At 38.4% G+C, this 16034-nt stretch overlaps 1 protein-coding gene across 7 annotated transcripts in view; it reads left to right on the top strand.

Annotated features, from left to right (window-relative positions):
* in (protein inturned) overlaps window positions 1-16034 on the top strand; it is a 41620-nt gene that overhangs the window by 3240 nt on the left and 22346 nt on the right. For 4 of the 7 annotated variants that reach the window (XM_069300207.1, XM_045748083.2, XM_045748075.2 and 1 more), the window contains exons 3-11: window positions 2112-2284; window positions 5613-5782; window positions 7459-7618; window positions 8980-9053; window positions 11109-11186; window positions 12424-12572; window positions 13836-13937; window positions 14668-14757; window positions 15630-15707. In XM_069300207.1, coding sequence (XP_069156308.1) covers window positions 2112-2284; window positions 5613-5782; window positions 7459-7618; window positions 8980-9053; window positions 11109-11186; window positions 12424-12572; window positions 13836-13937; window positions 14668-14757; window positions 15630-15707 — 1074 coding nt within the window. Of the gene's footprint in view, window positions 1-2111; window positions 2285-5612; window positions 5783-6237; window positions 6289-7458; window positions 7619-8979; window positions 9054-11108; window positions 11187-12423; window positions 12573-13835; window positions 13938-14667; window positions 14758-15629; window positions 15708-16034 lie in introns of those variants that run through there. The other 3 variants (XM_069300218.1, XM_045748088.2, XM_045748093.2) reach the window with 2 other exon arrangements.

Here is a 16034-nt window from a genome sequence, read left to right as displayed (position 1 = left end):
ACAGTATATATAGTGGGCATAGTGTATGGCAGAATATTGATTGAAAGAGTAGGGTAAAGTTCTCTGCATCCAGTCAGTGATGCTTAAAACAAAAGCCTTCACTATTATGTAAAACAAAGCCAGAAAAATGTTAAATTTTTCATAATATTCTGCAGTATCAAAATGGCTAGAAATTTTAGGGAGGTATTTAATTTTCTTCTACTCTGTATATGCTTCTAAACCCATTAAATTTAAGGGCTTATATTTACTACTACCTGTATTTATTATCTTTTATTTTCAAGCAAGTGTGTGGTCCTTAAACTGCGGAAAGACAAGGGTAGACACTTAGAAAGGTGCATTCTGGATTTTAAGAAGTAGCTAGATATCAGCACAATAAATACTCTGGTGCTTATATCTGACCACAAAACCAAGTATCAGCACAGTATTCCTATATCAATCAGATACACCATCAATGCATGGAAACACACCACACTACCTTGCATAATAATATTAGATCTTATTGGTCATTGGTTCCCAGGAAGAAGCCAATAAACATATTGGATGGCTGAATTGTGTCCAACTAGGGACCTCTTCAGTGTCTGGACATGTTGGTACCCTATACGTTGTTAGAGGAATATTGCTTGTAGCACAGTGGTTAACACAATCGGCTCACAACCAAAAAGTTTTAGGCTTCAATTTCTGCTACAGGAAAATATATTTTGGCACATGTTGCCTTTCACTTGATACTTATGTTCACAAAGCAGCCAATAGGTACCTGGGAATTCAGCGACTATAGTGGCTTGTATCCTTGAAAAGGCCAGTAGTTGGCCAAGGGAGATCTTGATAAGTCTAAAAGGCTTTCTGTCTGAATATTGGAAAAGCAAATATGGCATTGATGGAATTGAAACCCTTATAACTGAACCTGTTTCTTGGTTTCCTGAGCGTGCTTTGGGTGTCCTGGGTTTCATACTAAGCATCTGACTACCACCTGGTGATGATTGGCATAGCAGCTAATTAATAATTAGCTAATTACTAAATAGCCAATGAAAAAGTGGCAAACGGCCTACGAAAAAGTGGTAAACGGCCAATGAAAAAGTGGCAAACGGCCAACGGAAAAATGGCAAACAGCCAACGGAAAAGTGGCAAATGGCCAGCAAATAAGTGGCAAACAGCCAATGAAAAAGTGGCAAACACAACAAAATAGATGCAAACATGCAACAAAATAGTGGCAAAAGCCCAGCAAAATAGTGGCAAAGGTGAGAAGGTGGTGGAGGCCATAACCGTCAGTAATTTCAAAGCGTTATGACAAAGGGGAGGGTGGGGGGGGGGGACTTTAATAAAAGGCTAACGTGTATGAATCTTGCTTTCTGTCCCCCCCCCCCCCTCCCCGACACTATGAATTATTATATGAATTGTGCCTTTTTTTTGGAGTCATTCAAGCTGGATAATTTTCTCTATTGTTATCTAGAGCCCTGTGGTACTGATACCAGGGTGGTACCTTGCTTTTATGCACATTACAGTTCATACCGAGAGTGGAAACATTTTTCGGAGCAACTAAGTGAATTACCACAGAAAAGCAACTATGAATGTGCTAGCCATGTACTGTAATAATATTAAGTGTGTGCATACAGCATGTAATATTACCTATTAAGGGGTTATGATTTGCATTGTATACTAAGAGAAGGCCTTGATTCAGTCCATTGATTGAATGTAATTTGCTTGGTGTTATTGGTTACTTGCAAATGGATGTAAAATACTAGTCTATGTGGCTTGCTTCAGTGATCCTTATTAACCTTTTAATAATTGATTGATTTTAATCCTTAACCTTCCCATTCCTGTGAATTCCTTGTGACATTTAGCATAAATAGCTTTATTTTTGTTCTTGCTTTTAAGTGCATAATTTGTTTAATATAAAATTTATATTTGTATACCACTTCATTGGTATTGCATTGCAACCTTGTAGGTCAACCATGGCATTTTCATGTGTGCATTTCTGGATCTGTAGTTGTACATGTTTCATGTTCAAGATTTCCCTGATGTTGCTTTCAATCCGTTTTAATTATTTTTTGGTTTTAAATGCTTTTTCAATATAATTATTTAGCAATGTTTGAATATATGGCTATGCATCATAGGTATGAGGATGCAGAATGGCTGAAGCATGTTCAAAATGATGGTTCCCTTCTTTATGTGGAGTCTTATGTTTCAAGCACAGTTAGAGAAAAACAAGTGCAAGCTCTTAAAGCATCTGGAGGGATTGAAAAGAAACCAGCTTTCTCATCTCCTTCCAAAGAAATCAAGAAGAAAAGTAAGCATGAGTCTTTATTTTTTATTTTTAAATAACTACTAACTTTTCTTAGGCTTTTGAGTTAGATGTCTTTTGAGTAATATTATTATTATTTAACCTTCACCTGCAGTTATCATATTATACATGTTTTAAACACATTAACAATAAAAATAAAATATTTTCCTCATTATTAGTGATAGTTTCAATCAGTACGTAATTTAAAAACTGGGAAATATATTAAACAAAATTAAACATCTCCAGTCTCCATGGTGTAGTGGCAAGACACTCACCTGGCGTTTCGCGAGTGCTTTGTCCTGGGTTCGTATACTGGCTAGGGAGGATTTACTGGGTGCAAATCCTTAACTGTAGCCTCTGTTTAACTCAACAGAGGCTACAGTACTTGTAAAATGGGTACTGGTACTTGGTTGTAAAAATGATTCTTCGTGGGGGTTGTATTCCATGGACCTGCCCGAAATGCTACACGTACTGGTGGCTGTACAAGAATGTAACAACTCTTGTATATATCTCAAAAAAAAAAAAATTCTTGCCACTAGTGTTGGTCTGGCATGTCCGCAAAAATCATCCTCAGTAGCTGATGTAGTCACCTCCGCCAGCATGCAGCAAGTGCGTTTACATGAAGCAGTGTGAAACTATTTACATTCGTTATTACACAGGAGTTATTGTACACCATATTGTAAATATATACCATTTTGATTGAGATAATATTAAAACTGTTGAAATAGTACAACATGGTAGGGATGTTGTGTTGTATTTTGTGACATGCTTTTGGACTTTTTCAGACTGTACACTTCAGTAGTGGGTTATTTTTCTTTGCAACATGCTCCTTTCCTACATAGAGTAGGAAAGATATTGGGCAAGTCAAGATAGTCATAGAATCTTGGCATACTGATTATGGCCCTTGGATTCCAGTGCCGTAAGCTCTAGTGGCAAGAGGGTTAGATCCTCATTGTGGCATTGACCTCATTAGTTCCTTTGATAAGTTTGTCAGTTCTAACTCTAGTACTCTTTTGGACCTGTCTGCCTTCACGGGGGGCCCCTTATCCCTGTTCTTGACAGTTTGTTTTCTAAAAAATCACCACCTTTCTCGTTGCTTCCAGCTTGCCTTTGCCTCCCTGAAAGCTAACAACTCTATTCTTATCCTTCCTTCCAATAAAGGCAATTCGTTTGTTGTCCTTGACCATGTGGACTACTTCCAGAAAGCTGATGTCTTGTTCTCTGACTCTCGCACATATGCTCCTCTGGCTTCTAACCCTTTGGATCGCCTTAAAACGTCCTTCAATAGCAAACTAAGACAGCTCTCTAGTCTTTGTCCTCCTGACTTCGATTTAATAAAACATTTCCGGGTTATCTATCCTTCTCTCTATAGTCTACCTAAGACTCATAAACCTGGTGTTCCTCTTTATCCTATCATTTCTTCAAGAGGCTCTGTCAACTATTTTCTTGCCTCCTGGCTTGCCAAAACTCTGACTCCTTATTTTGACACTTTTTCCTGCCCAACTTCGTCACTCTCAGGACTTCTTAGAAGGATTGCGCCTGCAACCCTCCTGTAAGATGCTTAGTCTTGATGTCAACTCTCTGTTTACCAATGTTCCCCTTGATGACATTCTCTTTCCTTAGTCATAAGGCAAATGAGGGCCTTCTTCATCTCCTGCTTCCCACTGACATTTTTCTTGAACTCATCAGACTCTGTGTTGACTCTTAACTCCTTATCTTTCAATGGAAAATACTTCTCTCAAAATTTCGGTGTCGCTATGGGTTCCCCTCTCTCCCCCCTATTCTTGCCAATCTCTGTATGGAATACTTTAAACTGTTCTTCCCACTATTGATACTTGTCCCTCTCTCTGGCTTTGCTATGTTGATGACTATTTTGCTTTATGGCCTCATTACCTTAGTTATTTCCAGCTTTTCCTCTCCACTCTTAATAATCTTTCTCCTTCTATTCATTTCAAGGTTAAATGGGAATCTAATTCCCTCCTTCCTTTTATTGATGTTCATATCCACCGCTCTGTGTCCAGGTTATCTTTCTCTGACTACTGCAAACCCATGCATAGTGGTATGTACATTCACTTCTTTTCCTACCATTTTCCTCCTGTTAAGAAATGTGTTCTCGTCTCTCTCTTCCTTCTTGCTCTATGCATCAGTGACCCTCATTTTCTTGAGTCTGAAATTTCCTTTAGTTACAAATCTTTGTCTCACCTTGGAGTGAGAGAATTTTACATTTTATCAACTGTGCCAATTCTCAAGATAAACGAAATTTCTTTCATCCCAAACCTGTTTCCAACACTATTAGAACTGTGCTCTGTTTTCCCTTCATATTTGAACTCCAAAATCTCACTAATACCCTTCGTCCTCTTGCCATAAAGCTAACCTTTCGACAAAGTAACGCTCCGTAGTAATCTGGTTCTCACTGTTTCTATTGCTACTGGTGTCTACTCTTATTTCCTGTTCACCTTGTTCTATCCAATACTTTGGAGAAACTGGCCGTACACTGAATGACAGACTTAAGGAACACAAGTGTTAAGTCTACAGACACAAACAATGCTCTCGTCTTGTCAAATCGGCTCTGATACACAACATACCCAACATGAACCTTAGTCCTGGCTTTGTTGCTGTTGACTCTTCCCTTTCACAATACATACTCAAATGTTCTAACCTTTCTAACAAACATGACCTGACAAGCCTACCCCCCCTTTTCTCTTTCTTTTTCTTTTTTCTTTATACTCTTATTCTTACGTTCCCATTCTTGAACCCCATTATTACACCCATCCCATCTGTACCTTTTTTCTTGTTCTTACCTTCCTCTAGGAATTTCCTCTTTCCTGCTCCTCACCTCTCTCTTGCCTTACTTATTGCCCGTTCCTCACTCGCTCCCATCACAATCGACTTGATAATGGTCCCGGTCAGAATGAAATGTTGTTGCCTCTTCATCTTCTGGTGTGTGGTTTAGTGCTCATATCTTCAAGCCACGTTATTGTGACTCATTGTCTGCAAGAAGGTTAGATGGCTGATGAGTCAACTTTTACAGTTGTTTGCTAAGGAGCTGCTTGGTGATCTCGTGGCCACTGGGGAATTCTTTTAAATAGTTTTGAGTGTATGATGTGAAAATTCTACAACACACTTTTGATGGATGATATCCTTCAGTGCTCCCCATTACCAGTAGGATTCTGTGAAAAGTTACATGTTTGAAAACTTACATGGAGCACTGGTATGATGAGTACCTCTCCACATTATTTAATTATACATAAACGGCAGACTATGCTTAGAAGGCAATGAAGTGAGCCTGCTCAAAAATTACCTTTTTATAGAACCTAGTTTGTCTACTTTTCAGATAAGCTACTAAGGTTGCTAAAACGTAGACCAAGCGTAAGAGTTAAGGGCACTCATCGAGTTGGGGGTGGAGGAGAAGGAGGGACAAAGGGTGGATCTGACCTAACCTCTCCCCCAAAAGTGACCTTCAGGGATAATCCAAGTGGGGAAGTAAGGAAAGTTAATCTGCAGGTAGGTTTCATCCTGCATTATATGCTCTTATAGATGGATATAGTTCATAGTTTTTAATAGAGCGATTCAAACATTAGTGATGGATAAAAGTACAATTCAGCCCACATTATTATGCTTAAATGACTCCAATTGCAAGCTGTGATATACTGTACCTCCTTTGCTTGAATCGATGAATGCAATTTTCTTAATTACTTTCATAACGACTATTTTGTCATGCACACCATTTAAAGGTTAATATACAGGTAGTTAATAAATTTAAAAAAATTCAAGATAAGAAGACCATTATATGAACTGACTGGTCTCATTCCATGTTTCACGTTTTCCTGCCAATGTTGAATAGAGTTTTCAGGTTACAATTGATAGGTTGGTACATTTGTGGCTTCGTGCATTAATTTATGTACTATATTATTTTACTACTATAGTAGATGCTCAATTCCAGTGATGCTCAATTCCAGATAAGTGGTGCTCTGGCTGGTGGGTTGTGGGGCATCCCATCAGCCTGACTGGTAGGTTGTGAGGTATTCCACCAGCCTGACTGGTAAATTATTTGGCGTTCCATATATGAACGCTATACTTTTCACATATTAATAGTCTGTTCCTTTTTTCTGAGCTACAGTGCTCTGTGTGATGTCCCCAAGAGCAAAATCCTTAAAGGTCTCGTTGAGAAGGCTCGTGACAGTCAAGGGATGACGGCTTCTGCTGCTACATAACGTTTATCCTTTTCGAACATTTCTGTTCAGTCATGCTGGCATGAGAACCTGTCAGGAAGATTGTTAAGAAGCTTGAGGCAGGAAAAACTGGTGTTGGTGCTTCTATCTGATGGCAGTCCGAGGTAGCAACCAGGGAGGCTAACTAGTGGTCAGCATGAGCACTGTTCAGTAGTTTCTTTGATGCCAAGTATTTGGAAGCGCTTTGATTGTTTGAGTGAATTTTCTAAATGCCACTATGAGCTAGATTGAGTTTTCCTCCAGTGCCTTTTTAGCACCAGTATACCTGTATACTGTACTGTATATGCCAGTATAAATGTAGCCTTTGCTTAGGCTTATCAAAAGCCCCACTAGGTCAGTTACTGACCTTCCTCATGATGCAACCTACAATAATAGACCTTTCTTCAAAAGGTCATATGTAACACAAACAAGGAGCAAGGAGCATTTCAAGCTCAACAAGCCACAATGTAGAACTGTAAACAGGAGATGCTTTTTCGACCCACAGGATTATTAACCCATGGAACTGCCTACCTGCCAAAGCCATAAATGCCAAAACTGTTAACTTTTAAAAGTACAGCTGGAAAAGATTATAAAGGCAAATGGGGGGGGGGCCTTCGACAACCGCCGGCTTCCTGTCTTTGTCGAGGGCCACTAGTGTTAGTAGTTTTCAGATAAACTCGGTTAACTCTTGGGTACCTCCTTTATACTAGGTGAATGGAGGCATCAGGTGAAAGGAAACATATCCAGCCATTTTTGTCCCACCCATGGATTGAACTGGGAATCTTCAGCCGTAAGTCGAAGACATTCGAAAAGATCCATGTTGCACTGGTGCAGAATGTCACTTATCCAGACTGTTATGATCCTTTTCAATGAGACCAGAATATACTGTATCTTGTCCTAGGAAATGTGCAAATGAATTAGTGCGGAAATATTGTATGATCATGTTATTCCTTTGATTTCCAATTGCAGGTGTATGAAGGTGGTAACAATTTAGGGCGACGAGCAAGTCTTTGCGAGACGGTTCTTGGTGTGGTCCCAGGCCGTTTCAGCGAAACCCCAGATTCTCGAGTTATGGTTGCTGGTCTTGTACCAGGCTCGCAAGCTTTAAGAAATGGTGTCATCAAAATTGGTAATTCACTCTAAATATGAAGGGAATTTATCTTAAGCATGGATTTATTGTTATTTAATTAAGTGAATGAGCAACTATGATTAGAAGATAATGTACCTCCACCATTTTCTAAAATTTTGTTTTACTCTACTAACCAGTTTGGTGGGTAAGGCTGAAACTCTTCCAAATCATGTACAGTAGGCATTGCTAATTTCTGCATATTCTTTTATATTATCACCTCTCACATTTCCTGCAATAAAAATAATTAATAATAATAATAATAATATGGCTTGGAGCCTTGTTCTTCGTGTACACATTTGTACAATAACACTGAACATTTTCACTATCAGTATGAATGTATAATAAGAGTGTCTGTACATGTATGAGCTGTCATTTGTCAATCACTGTTGCATATGTACTGCTAAAATATTTAGTTTAACATATTAGATCCATTTGTCTCTAATCTTTATAGCTCTAAACTGCAAAATGATCTGATTTCACAAACATTCTTCTTACAACCCCTGCACCTATCACAATACTTTTACATCTTCTTTCTTCACATATATAATCAATCAAATTATTTTTCTCCTTTTCTCTCTCTCTTTTTCCCTTTGCTTTCATATACTGTATACTTCTGTATGAATATATGCTCAGTTAAAGTATTTGACTGAAACAATCTTCTCTCCGAACACATATCCTCAAGAAATTTCCATTACCAAATATACTTGGCACACCTCACATTCCAACATCTCAGCATTCATTCTATACTCAGTAGTATAGTGGTTAGAAATATCAGTTAACAGTGGAATGGTCCCTAGTTCAGTTCCTGGGCAAGACGAGATGTTTGGGCCCGTTTCCTTGCACATGATGAGCCTGTTGAAATAGCTTTGTCTAGGTACCTGGGAATCTCACACAGAGGTGCTAACCAGATCTTGTGGTAAAAATATCAAAACCTCATTGGTTATGCCACTGCCTCTGCAACTTCTACTTTCCCTACATCATTCTTAAACAAACCTGCCTTTGCTTGTGTAATTTATGCGAGTATAATTTGTATATTTGCAAGAGTATGAAATCTCCTGGGTATATCATAGAATTCTCAAGGATGAAATGAGAACCAAAAATGGCAGAAAATGAACATTGAATAAGTTAAAGGGTTAGTTAAATAAATAAAATAAAGTTGAATAAGTTAAATTGAAGACTATAAATAACTTCAAATTTTATGATTGATCAATTGGATGAAGTGCTAATTAGAAGAAAATCTTTTAATGAAGAATTCTCTTGTTGGTGCAATATTTACATGACTAATGAAGTTTTGATCATCCCATATTTTATGTTTACAGTATATGTAGCTAACTTAATTATTATCTTTTTAATTTTTTCAGGTGATTGGTTGAAAGAGGTGGATGAAACTGATGTCACTTGGGATAATTTGGATGATATACTGGCAGAGCTACAGGTTACTTAGATTCTTATTCTGTTTGTAGAGATATAATTATTAATTTCTGCACTAGGCCTCCTCACATAATAATGCACTCAAAACTTTCTCTAAGAGAGAACTAAAGTTCCAAGAACTCCAAGGTGCTGGCTTATTCTGTGTATCTGATGGCTACTCCTGTTGCCTCTGGAGGTCTTCTTGTTGGGTGTTGGATTGCTTTCACCTTAATATGTGTGATCTGTGTCAGGGGTAGACCGTGATCCTTCTTCAGCCTTCCTTCTGCCACACTGCTCACGATGTTGCCAGGTGTTTCTTAAGTTGCCTTTACTCTTCTATAAAGAAGAGTATCATGGTTCTGATATTGAACATCTGTGATTTTTTTTTTCCTGCTTTCCCCCTTCCCATAAGCGAAGAGTCTCATAAGCAGGGTGGGTCTCATAAAGAGTCTGCTTGCCCCCTTCCTTCAGCCAAGGAAGAAGGCCCTTTACTGAAAACTTGGACCTTACTGATGTACATTCACACTTAGACAGTTGCTTCACATTTTCTTTACAAGTGTGTGTGATGGCTGTTAACCTTTTAGGTTGTGATTAAAGATGTAGTGTGGCTTTTTCTGTTTCGTTTTTGCTTAACCTTGGATAACCTAGCAGTTTCTCCTCCTTATTTTATGAATTTTGGTTATTGTATAACAAATACTTGCATTTATCAACTGGGTTCCAACTTTGAGGTTCGACCCTGGGTTTGGGGACCTGAGTATTGTGGTTCTCTCTCCGAGCTTGTTGTGGTCACTTTTATGGTTGCTTCAAGTCAAGTGGGTCAGAGACTGGTTTCCTGGTCTTTGATGCATGTCTCCATGAGGGCACTATATGCATCTTTCCCATGGTGTATGTGTGTGTGTTGCTGATATGACTTGTGTTTTTCATTGGTGCATGCCAGCTTATTATTATTATTATAATGAGCATATCCTTGTGCATGGTTGACTTGCTTAACACTTTCGCTCGGGGATGACGCAGCATTGCGTCATCCGTTTACTGGCGGTAATGCCGGGGATGACGCAGCATTGTGTCATCCACTTTAAAAATTCGCCAAAAATCAGGTTTTTATCCGATTTTTTGGGGACTGGTTTTAAAATGTGCGCCGATGTCTTCCCATTTTCTTTGTTGAGCCTCGTCGCCCTCAGGCTGCTTGGCACACGCCGTGGGCCCATTGTCTTTGCTACACTGTTGTGACCAATGTCGCTTCCCCTCGCATCTCAAACGTGTGAACATTTCGGCTATTTTCCGTGGCTATATTTCTTACTGCGGCTTTAGAAACTATCTACGCTTACTCCACGATGGATAGTAATCATGAACAAGGCCCTTCCAGGAAGAAAATTGCGAAAGAAAGGCTTGAAAAGGGTAGGAATTGGGAGTGTAGCAGGAAGGCCTCTGAGCACTCACTCACGGCTAACACGTGGCCCGTCTTCAACTCGTCGGCGGTTGGAGCGTGACCAGGTTTTTTTTTTTATAGGCTAATGTTCCTCTAGAGAATTTTATTACGAACCCATTGAGACCAAAATGAAAGACCTAGGACAAAAATTGAGGTGACCAGAGTGAAAATAGTGAAAACATTTTATCCCGTTTGCGCGCTCCCGGGTAACTCGTTCGCACTTTCTCTGTTTGCTGCGGATAATTAGCCGGGCTTTTGGAGTTTATATGCATTTAGTGCTGTAGAGAATTTTATTGCGAACACAATGATACCAAATTTAATCTCGTAGAAGGAGAATTGAGGTGACAAAGTTGAAGAGAGTATACACTTTTCGGAATTAACGCGCGCTTCCGTGACACTCTGGGGCCCATATCGCCCTGTCGAGGGGTGGCGCGCGGGGTGAGCGAAAGTGTTAATTGGGACATGTTTTATATTTGGTTTGGACTGACCCACCAATTGGATAATTTCTTGCTGACATACTGGCAAAAATTAAAAAGCAGTTTATGTCAGTGTTCGTACATTAGAAATAACTTGAGAGAATTATAATAACTTTGGACAATTATTTTAATAGTTTTAATAAAATACAATACTGTAATTGGATTTTTCTTACAGATACCTTCGACTATTACCTTGTCAGTGCAAAAGTGTGCCTCAGAGACCCTCCCTGATGAGTTGGAAAATGACCGTAAGGTAAATATGTTTTAAGAAGTAATAATAATAATTCACTGGGTCGGGGGACAGGCAGCCAGAGCGTATTCATACATATTAGCCTTATATAAAAGTAAAATTACTGACCCCACCCAGGAAGCAACCCCACAACAAGGTGACTAACTCGTGGGTACCTACTTAATACTAGGTGAACAGGTACATTAGGTGAAGGAAATGCTCTCAACCATTTCTCTCCCGCCTGGGATTTGAACCTGAAATTCTCGATTGTGTGTCGAGAATGAACCCGACTGTAGTACCGGAACCCTTTTTGATAAACATGAGAAATTCTTTATATTATACGGTAGGTCCTAACCATTTTAAAGATGATATTTATTCAGCTTGAATCTTAAAAATTCATTTATTGGATATGAAAAATAAATATTCAAAGTGTAAATTATTGAAAATATAGTATAAAATACAATAGCTTGCATATTAAGCCTCTTGTACTTCATCTGAACTATGGAGAATTTTAAGAACTGAATTATTTTTGTTTCTTGTTAGTTCATTTATCCCAGGCATGGAGAACTTCCAGCCAGCAGGTTAGATCAAGCTGACGACATTTTTGTTAAGCAAACAGCGTGGTGATATTTTGTTTAGTATTTTTCAAAGCTGTTTGTTTATGATGGAATATTAAATCATATGACATTTATTTCATAAAAGGTGTTATGGCTTCTTTAATCATCGTAAGCTGTACAGTATATTACCACATGGAGTAGGAACAACAGTAGGAATGTTTAGTTGGAATAGAAGTATTTATCTGTATTGTAGAGATTTGTGCAATTACCTCACAATGGATTGGTCATGAGCTCAATTTCCATGAAGAGCAAGATGTTTAGGAATATCTGATGATGCCTTATTTCACCTAGCAGCAAATAGTTACCCCGAAGTTAGTCATCTGTTATAGATTGCATCCTGGGAAATGGCCAGCGATTGGCTCTGGGGTTTCTCTATAAGCTTAACAGGCTTTCTGGCTCCCAGTAACATGAAATAATCTATTGTTAAAATTACAAACACATATTAATCTTACAGTATCATTAATCTTACAGTATTTTATTGTCTCTGACCTGCAGCTAATTCAACAGTAACTGTTATGGCCCTAAGACTGGAAAAGGGTTTCCATGCCTGATATTGTATTATGCAACTATATTTCTTAGTCATAAAATTGTATTTTACTGTAGCCAATTTATTATAATTTACATTTTTGCAAATCCTTTGACAGAGAGTAACACAAACTCAATTAGTGAAAGTGGTAACAGGTGTGGAAGTCAACAGCCCAGATCCATCATATCTGCAAGAGTTGCCGCATACCCTCCTGTACCTGAGCCTTGTGGGTGTTACTGAGGATTCTCCTGATGGTGCTGACATCAGGTGAGTGTTGCAGCAATGTTGAGAATCTCTACCAGCCCGTACAGTGGTCTGTAACTCTGCCCATATTTTTTGTTTCATTTCGTACTTTATTTTATTTTCGCGTCCTGTGTATTTTATATATTTTCGCTTAATTAATTCTGAGACTTAGATCTTGAATGGCTTTGGACTTCACCTATGATCTGATGTGCATTTTTTTGTGAGTAAATATTTTTCCCTTGCAATTCATGAAGTTAATTTAAAAGTAATTCCATTCATCCAGTAAGTATCAAAACATCAATTTTTTAATTTCCCCAGCATCCCCCACTCCCCCATCCTCTCATACTCCCCACCATTCACCTGTCCTCTTGTCCTCCCCACCATTCACCTGTCCTCTTGTCCTCCTCACCATTCACCTGTCCTCTTGTCCTCCCCACCATTCACCTGTCCTCTTGTCCTCCCCACCATCCCCCCACTCCCTGGTCCCCTCGTCCTCCCCCACCATCTCCCACTCCCCCGTCTCCTCCCCCTCCCCACCATTAACCCCCCTTCCCCGTCCCCTTGTCCTCCCCACCATTCCCCACTCCCTCGTCCGATGCATTCCCAAATGATCTGATATTCCCATCAGAAAAATGGGAACGTCAAAGGATCTGATGTTCCCGTCACTAAAAAATAAGAAAAACAGTTAAAAAATTAAGTAAAAACAATGAAAAAATTAAGAAATAAATTATACCCACGAAATCAACTGTATGGTAAACAACACAGCTCAATTCCAATGCAATGTCACACAAAATAATTAAATCAAAATGAAAATAAATAAAAATCTTTGAAAATTTAATTTATCAATGCACTTGGAAACATTGAAATGGAATCGTAACATATTTATTATAGCGTATGTTGCTTTTACGTCCAATAAATAGCGCTGTTTAAAAAAGCATGTTTTTTCCTGTCACAGGTGTCATCTATATAGTAGGTATATAAAAACACGGGCATATTTGAATGGAAGGTTGTGTCAAAATTTCAAAGCAATTGGTAAAGAGGTTTCAGAGATTTTCCCCTCACTTGAAAACTTACATGAAAAACACAGTTTTTCAAAAAAGCATGTTTTTACCTGTCACAGACATTATATCTACTGTATATAGTAGGTATATAAAAACACACGCATATGCGAATGGAACGTTGTGTCAAGATTTCAAAGCAATCGGTGAAGAAACTTTTGGAGATTAGCGATTTTGAACAAATGAACATTTACATTTTTATTTACATAGATGTTTTGATGGGTTTTAGGTACCAGTTTCCAAATTGGAGTAACAAATTAGTGAAGGTGCGAGGAATGTTCATCACTACTGCTCATACTGTTCAGGAGGTGGTTGGAGCTCCAGCACTTTGGTGAGTTGATCGTCATGAGTGGGTTCACTCTAATTTTGATCAGTGTGGAAAGTCTGTATGGTAGTAGTATTTTCACTTACAGGAAATTTTGAGGACCCCTTGAGTAGCTCCCCAAGCTTCAGTACTGGTACTGTACAGCCAGGACCAGAATTTGGTACTCTCTAATGGGAAAGAGTAGCCTCTGAATTGGTGAGCTACCCAAAACCAAGAAATTAAAGCACTGGAAACATTAGATGCAACAAACCAAGTGACTATTTGCAAAAAAATAAATAGCCCTAATGTAAATTAGGCAAATGATTGTTGCCACAGGAAAATTACCTTACCTGTGAAGTGATTGTTTTATTTTGCCTAATCTTTTTGGTACATTTTTCTTGGTTTTGTGTGATCTCTGAACTCTAAACTTTCCTAGCCTTGTGGGGAGAGCCAAATTCTGGTCTTTGACTTACAGGAGGCCAGCATAGATCTCAAGGGGTCTGGTGTGATTCTTATGGCCTAACTATACCAGCATGAAAGGTTCAGGTGGAAGGGGGGAAGGGGACTACTGTGGGCCCACCAAAGTAGAGCATTTCTTTACATTCAATGTTTGATATTTGCATCATGGTCAGCATGCATATTCTTGGTTTATTTTTTGTATTACTGCAATTATTATTTTATTTACAAAGAAAACTGTTGTTGTATTCATTTTTTTTTTTTTGCGAAGTATTCAACATTTCTGTTTTGTTTTCCCCAGTTCCACTGTTTGTCTAGACGGTGAATACTACCATGTGGCCTATGTTAGGGAGAATAATGATGTTTTCCTCCTAGCACTGCCACATTCCTAGTAAGTATTCTCAGAATTTGTGTAAAACTATTTTATATTAGTTTATGAAAGGGTACGTTCTGAGTAAGTTATTCTGTTGTTCCCAGATGTATAGTGATCCACATCACCTTACCTTAGATCATGATTTATCATGCAAGAAAATCATAGGGCACAGTTGCCACATGATCTATCAGGCAGTAAAAACATACAGCACTGATGCAACATGTGTGGGGATTATGTGGGTAACTTAATTATATTTTGTTAAATATCAAATTGTCTGAATCCTTTATAATTTTACATAATTCTAAAGTTGGAGGAGGTTGATTTATTTATTAAATAATTCAATTCAGAAGGTCCAGTATTTCAGAGAACGAACTTCCGTTCTGTTCAATTTAAGAGTTAAGTTTAACTCTAGGAACACTGAAGAAAGATCAGTCTAGATAGGATAGCAGATATTTAGAAGAGCCTGTTTTCAAGCAAGGACTGAGAGATTTCTGTTGATCTTACGTATGTCCCTGTTAATGGGAAGCTCTTGCCTGTTTTTAAGCAAATGTCAAGAAAGCTCTATTGATCTTATGTATGTGCCTGCCAATGGGAAGCTCCTACTATTTCTGCTCTCAGTTAACTTGAAAGATGGTTTGTATTGCAGGCCTCTTTTGGCACTAATGCCTAGAATATCGATCTGCCTCACTGAATATTATAAATTCATTCTATAAGACAGCAGATACCTACCCTAGGGAATGAGGAGCATCTGACTGATTGTGTTCAGGAAGGTGTTTTTCATATTGACCCAAGGATGTACTGTGTACAGTATTTAAAAAAATATGTGAATGGCTTGTTGAAATACCATAAACTGGAATATTATTTATGACACTAACTTTATTTATTTTCAGTGTATCCAGTCACGATATTGTTGCACTGATGGAGCAGATTGCCAGCCTTATTAGATTTGAATTTGATACACTGTCCAAGTAAGTCTCTGGTCATGATTTATTAAAACAGTAGTCTGCAATGGGGATGTTTCATATGCTTTTGGACAAAATATTTGAGTAAAACTAGAAGGTAAATTCATTGGAAGTGTGCCAAGGTATAGCTACAGATCTTGGCTACTTTACATAGGAATTTGAATGTACCATGTTAATAATATTCTGACCACTGACAATTTTAAATGAAAGTATCTAGACTGTCCAAAACAATACCGCTGTGTGGGACATTTCCAACAGAAGGAGAAACGGGACAATCCAACACCAGGAGGCAAGATTTGAAAGTACAGTAATATAAAAACTTTGTCTAGCAGG

The sequence above is a fragment of the Procambarus clarkii genome, chromosome 5, assembly GCF_040958095.1.
Source record: "Procambarus clarkii isolate CNS0578487 chromosome 5, FALCON_Pclarkii_2.0, whole genome shotgun sequence".
Classification (NCBI taxonomy): Eukaryota; Metazoa; Arthropoda; class Malacostraca; order Decapoda; family Cambaridae; genus Procambarus; species Procambarus clarkii.
Note: the sequence above shows the minus strand (reverse complement) of the source record. Positions and strands in the feature narration are given on the sequence as shown.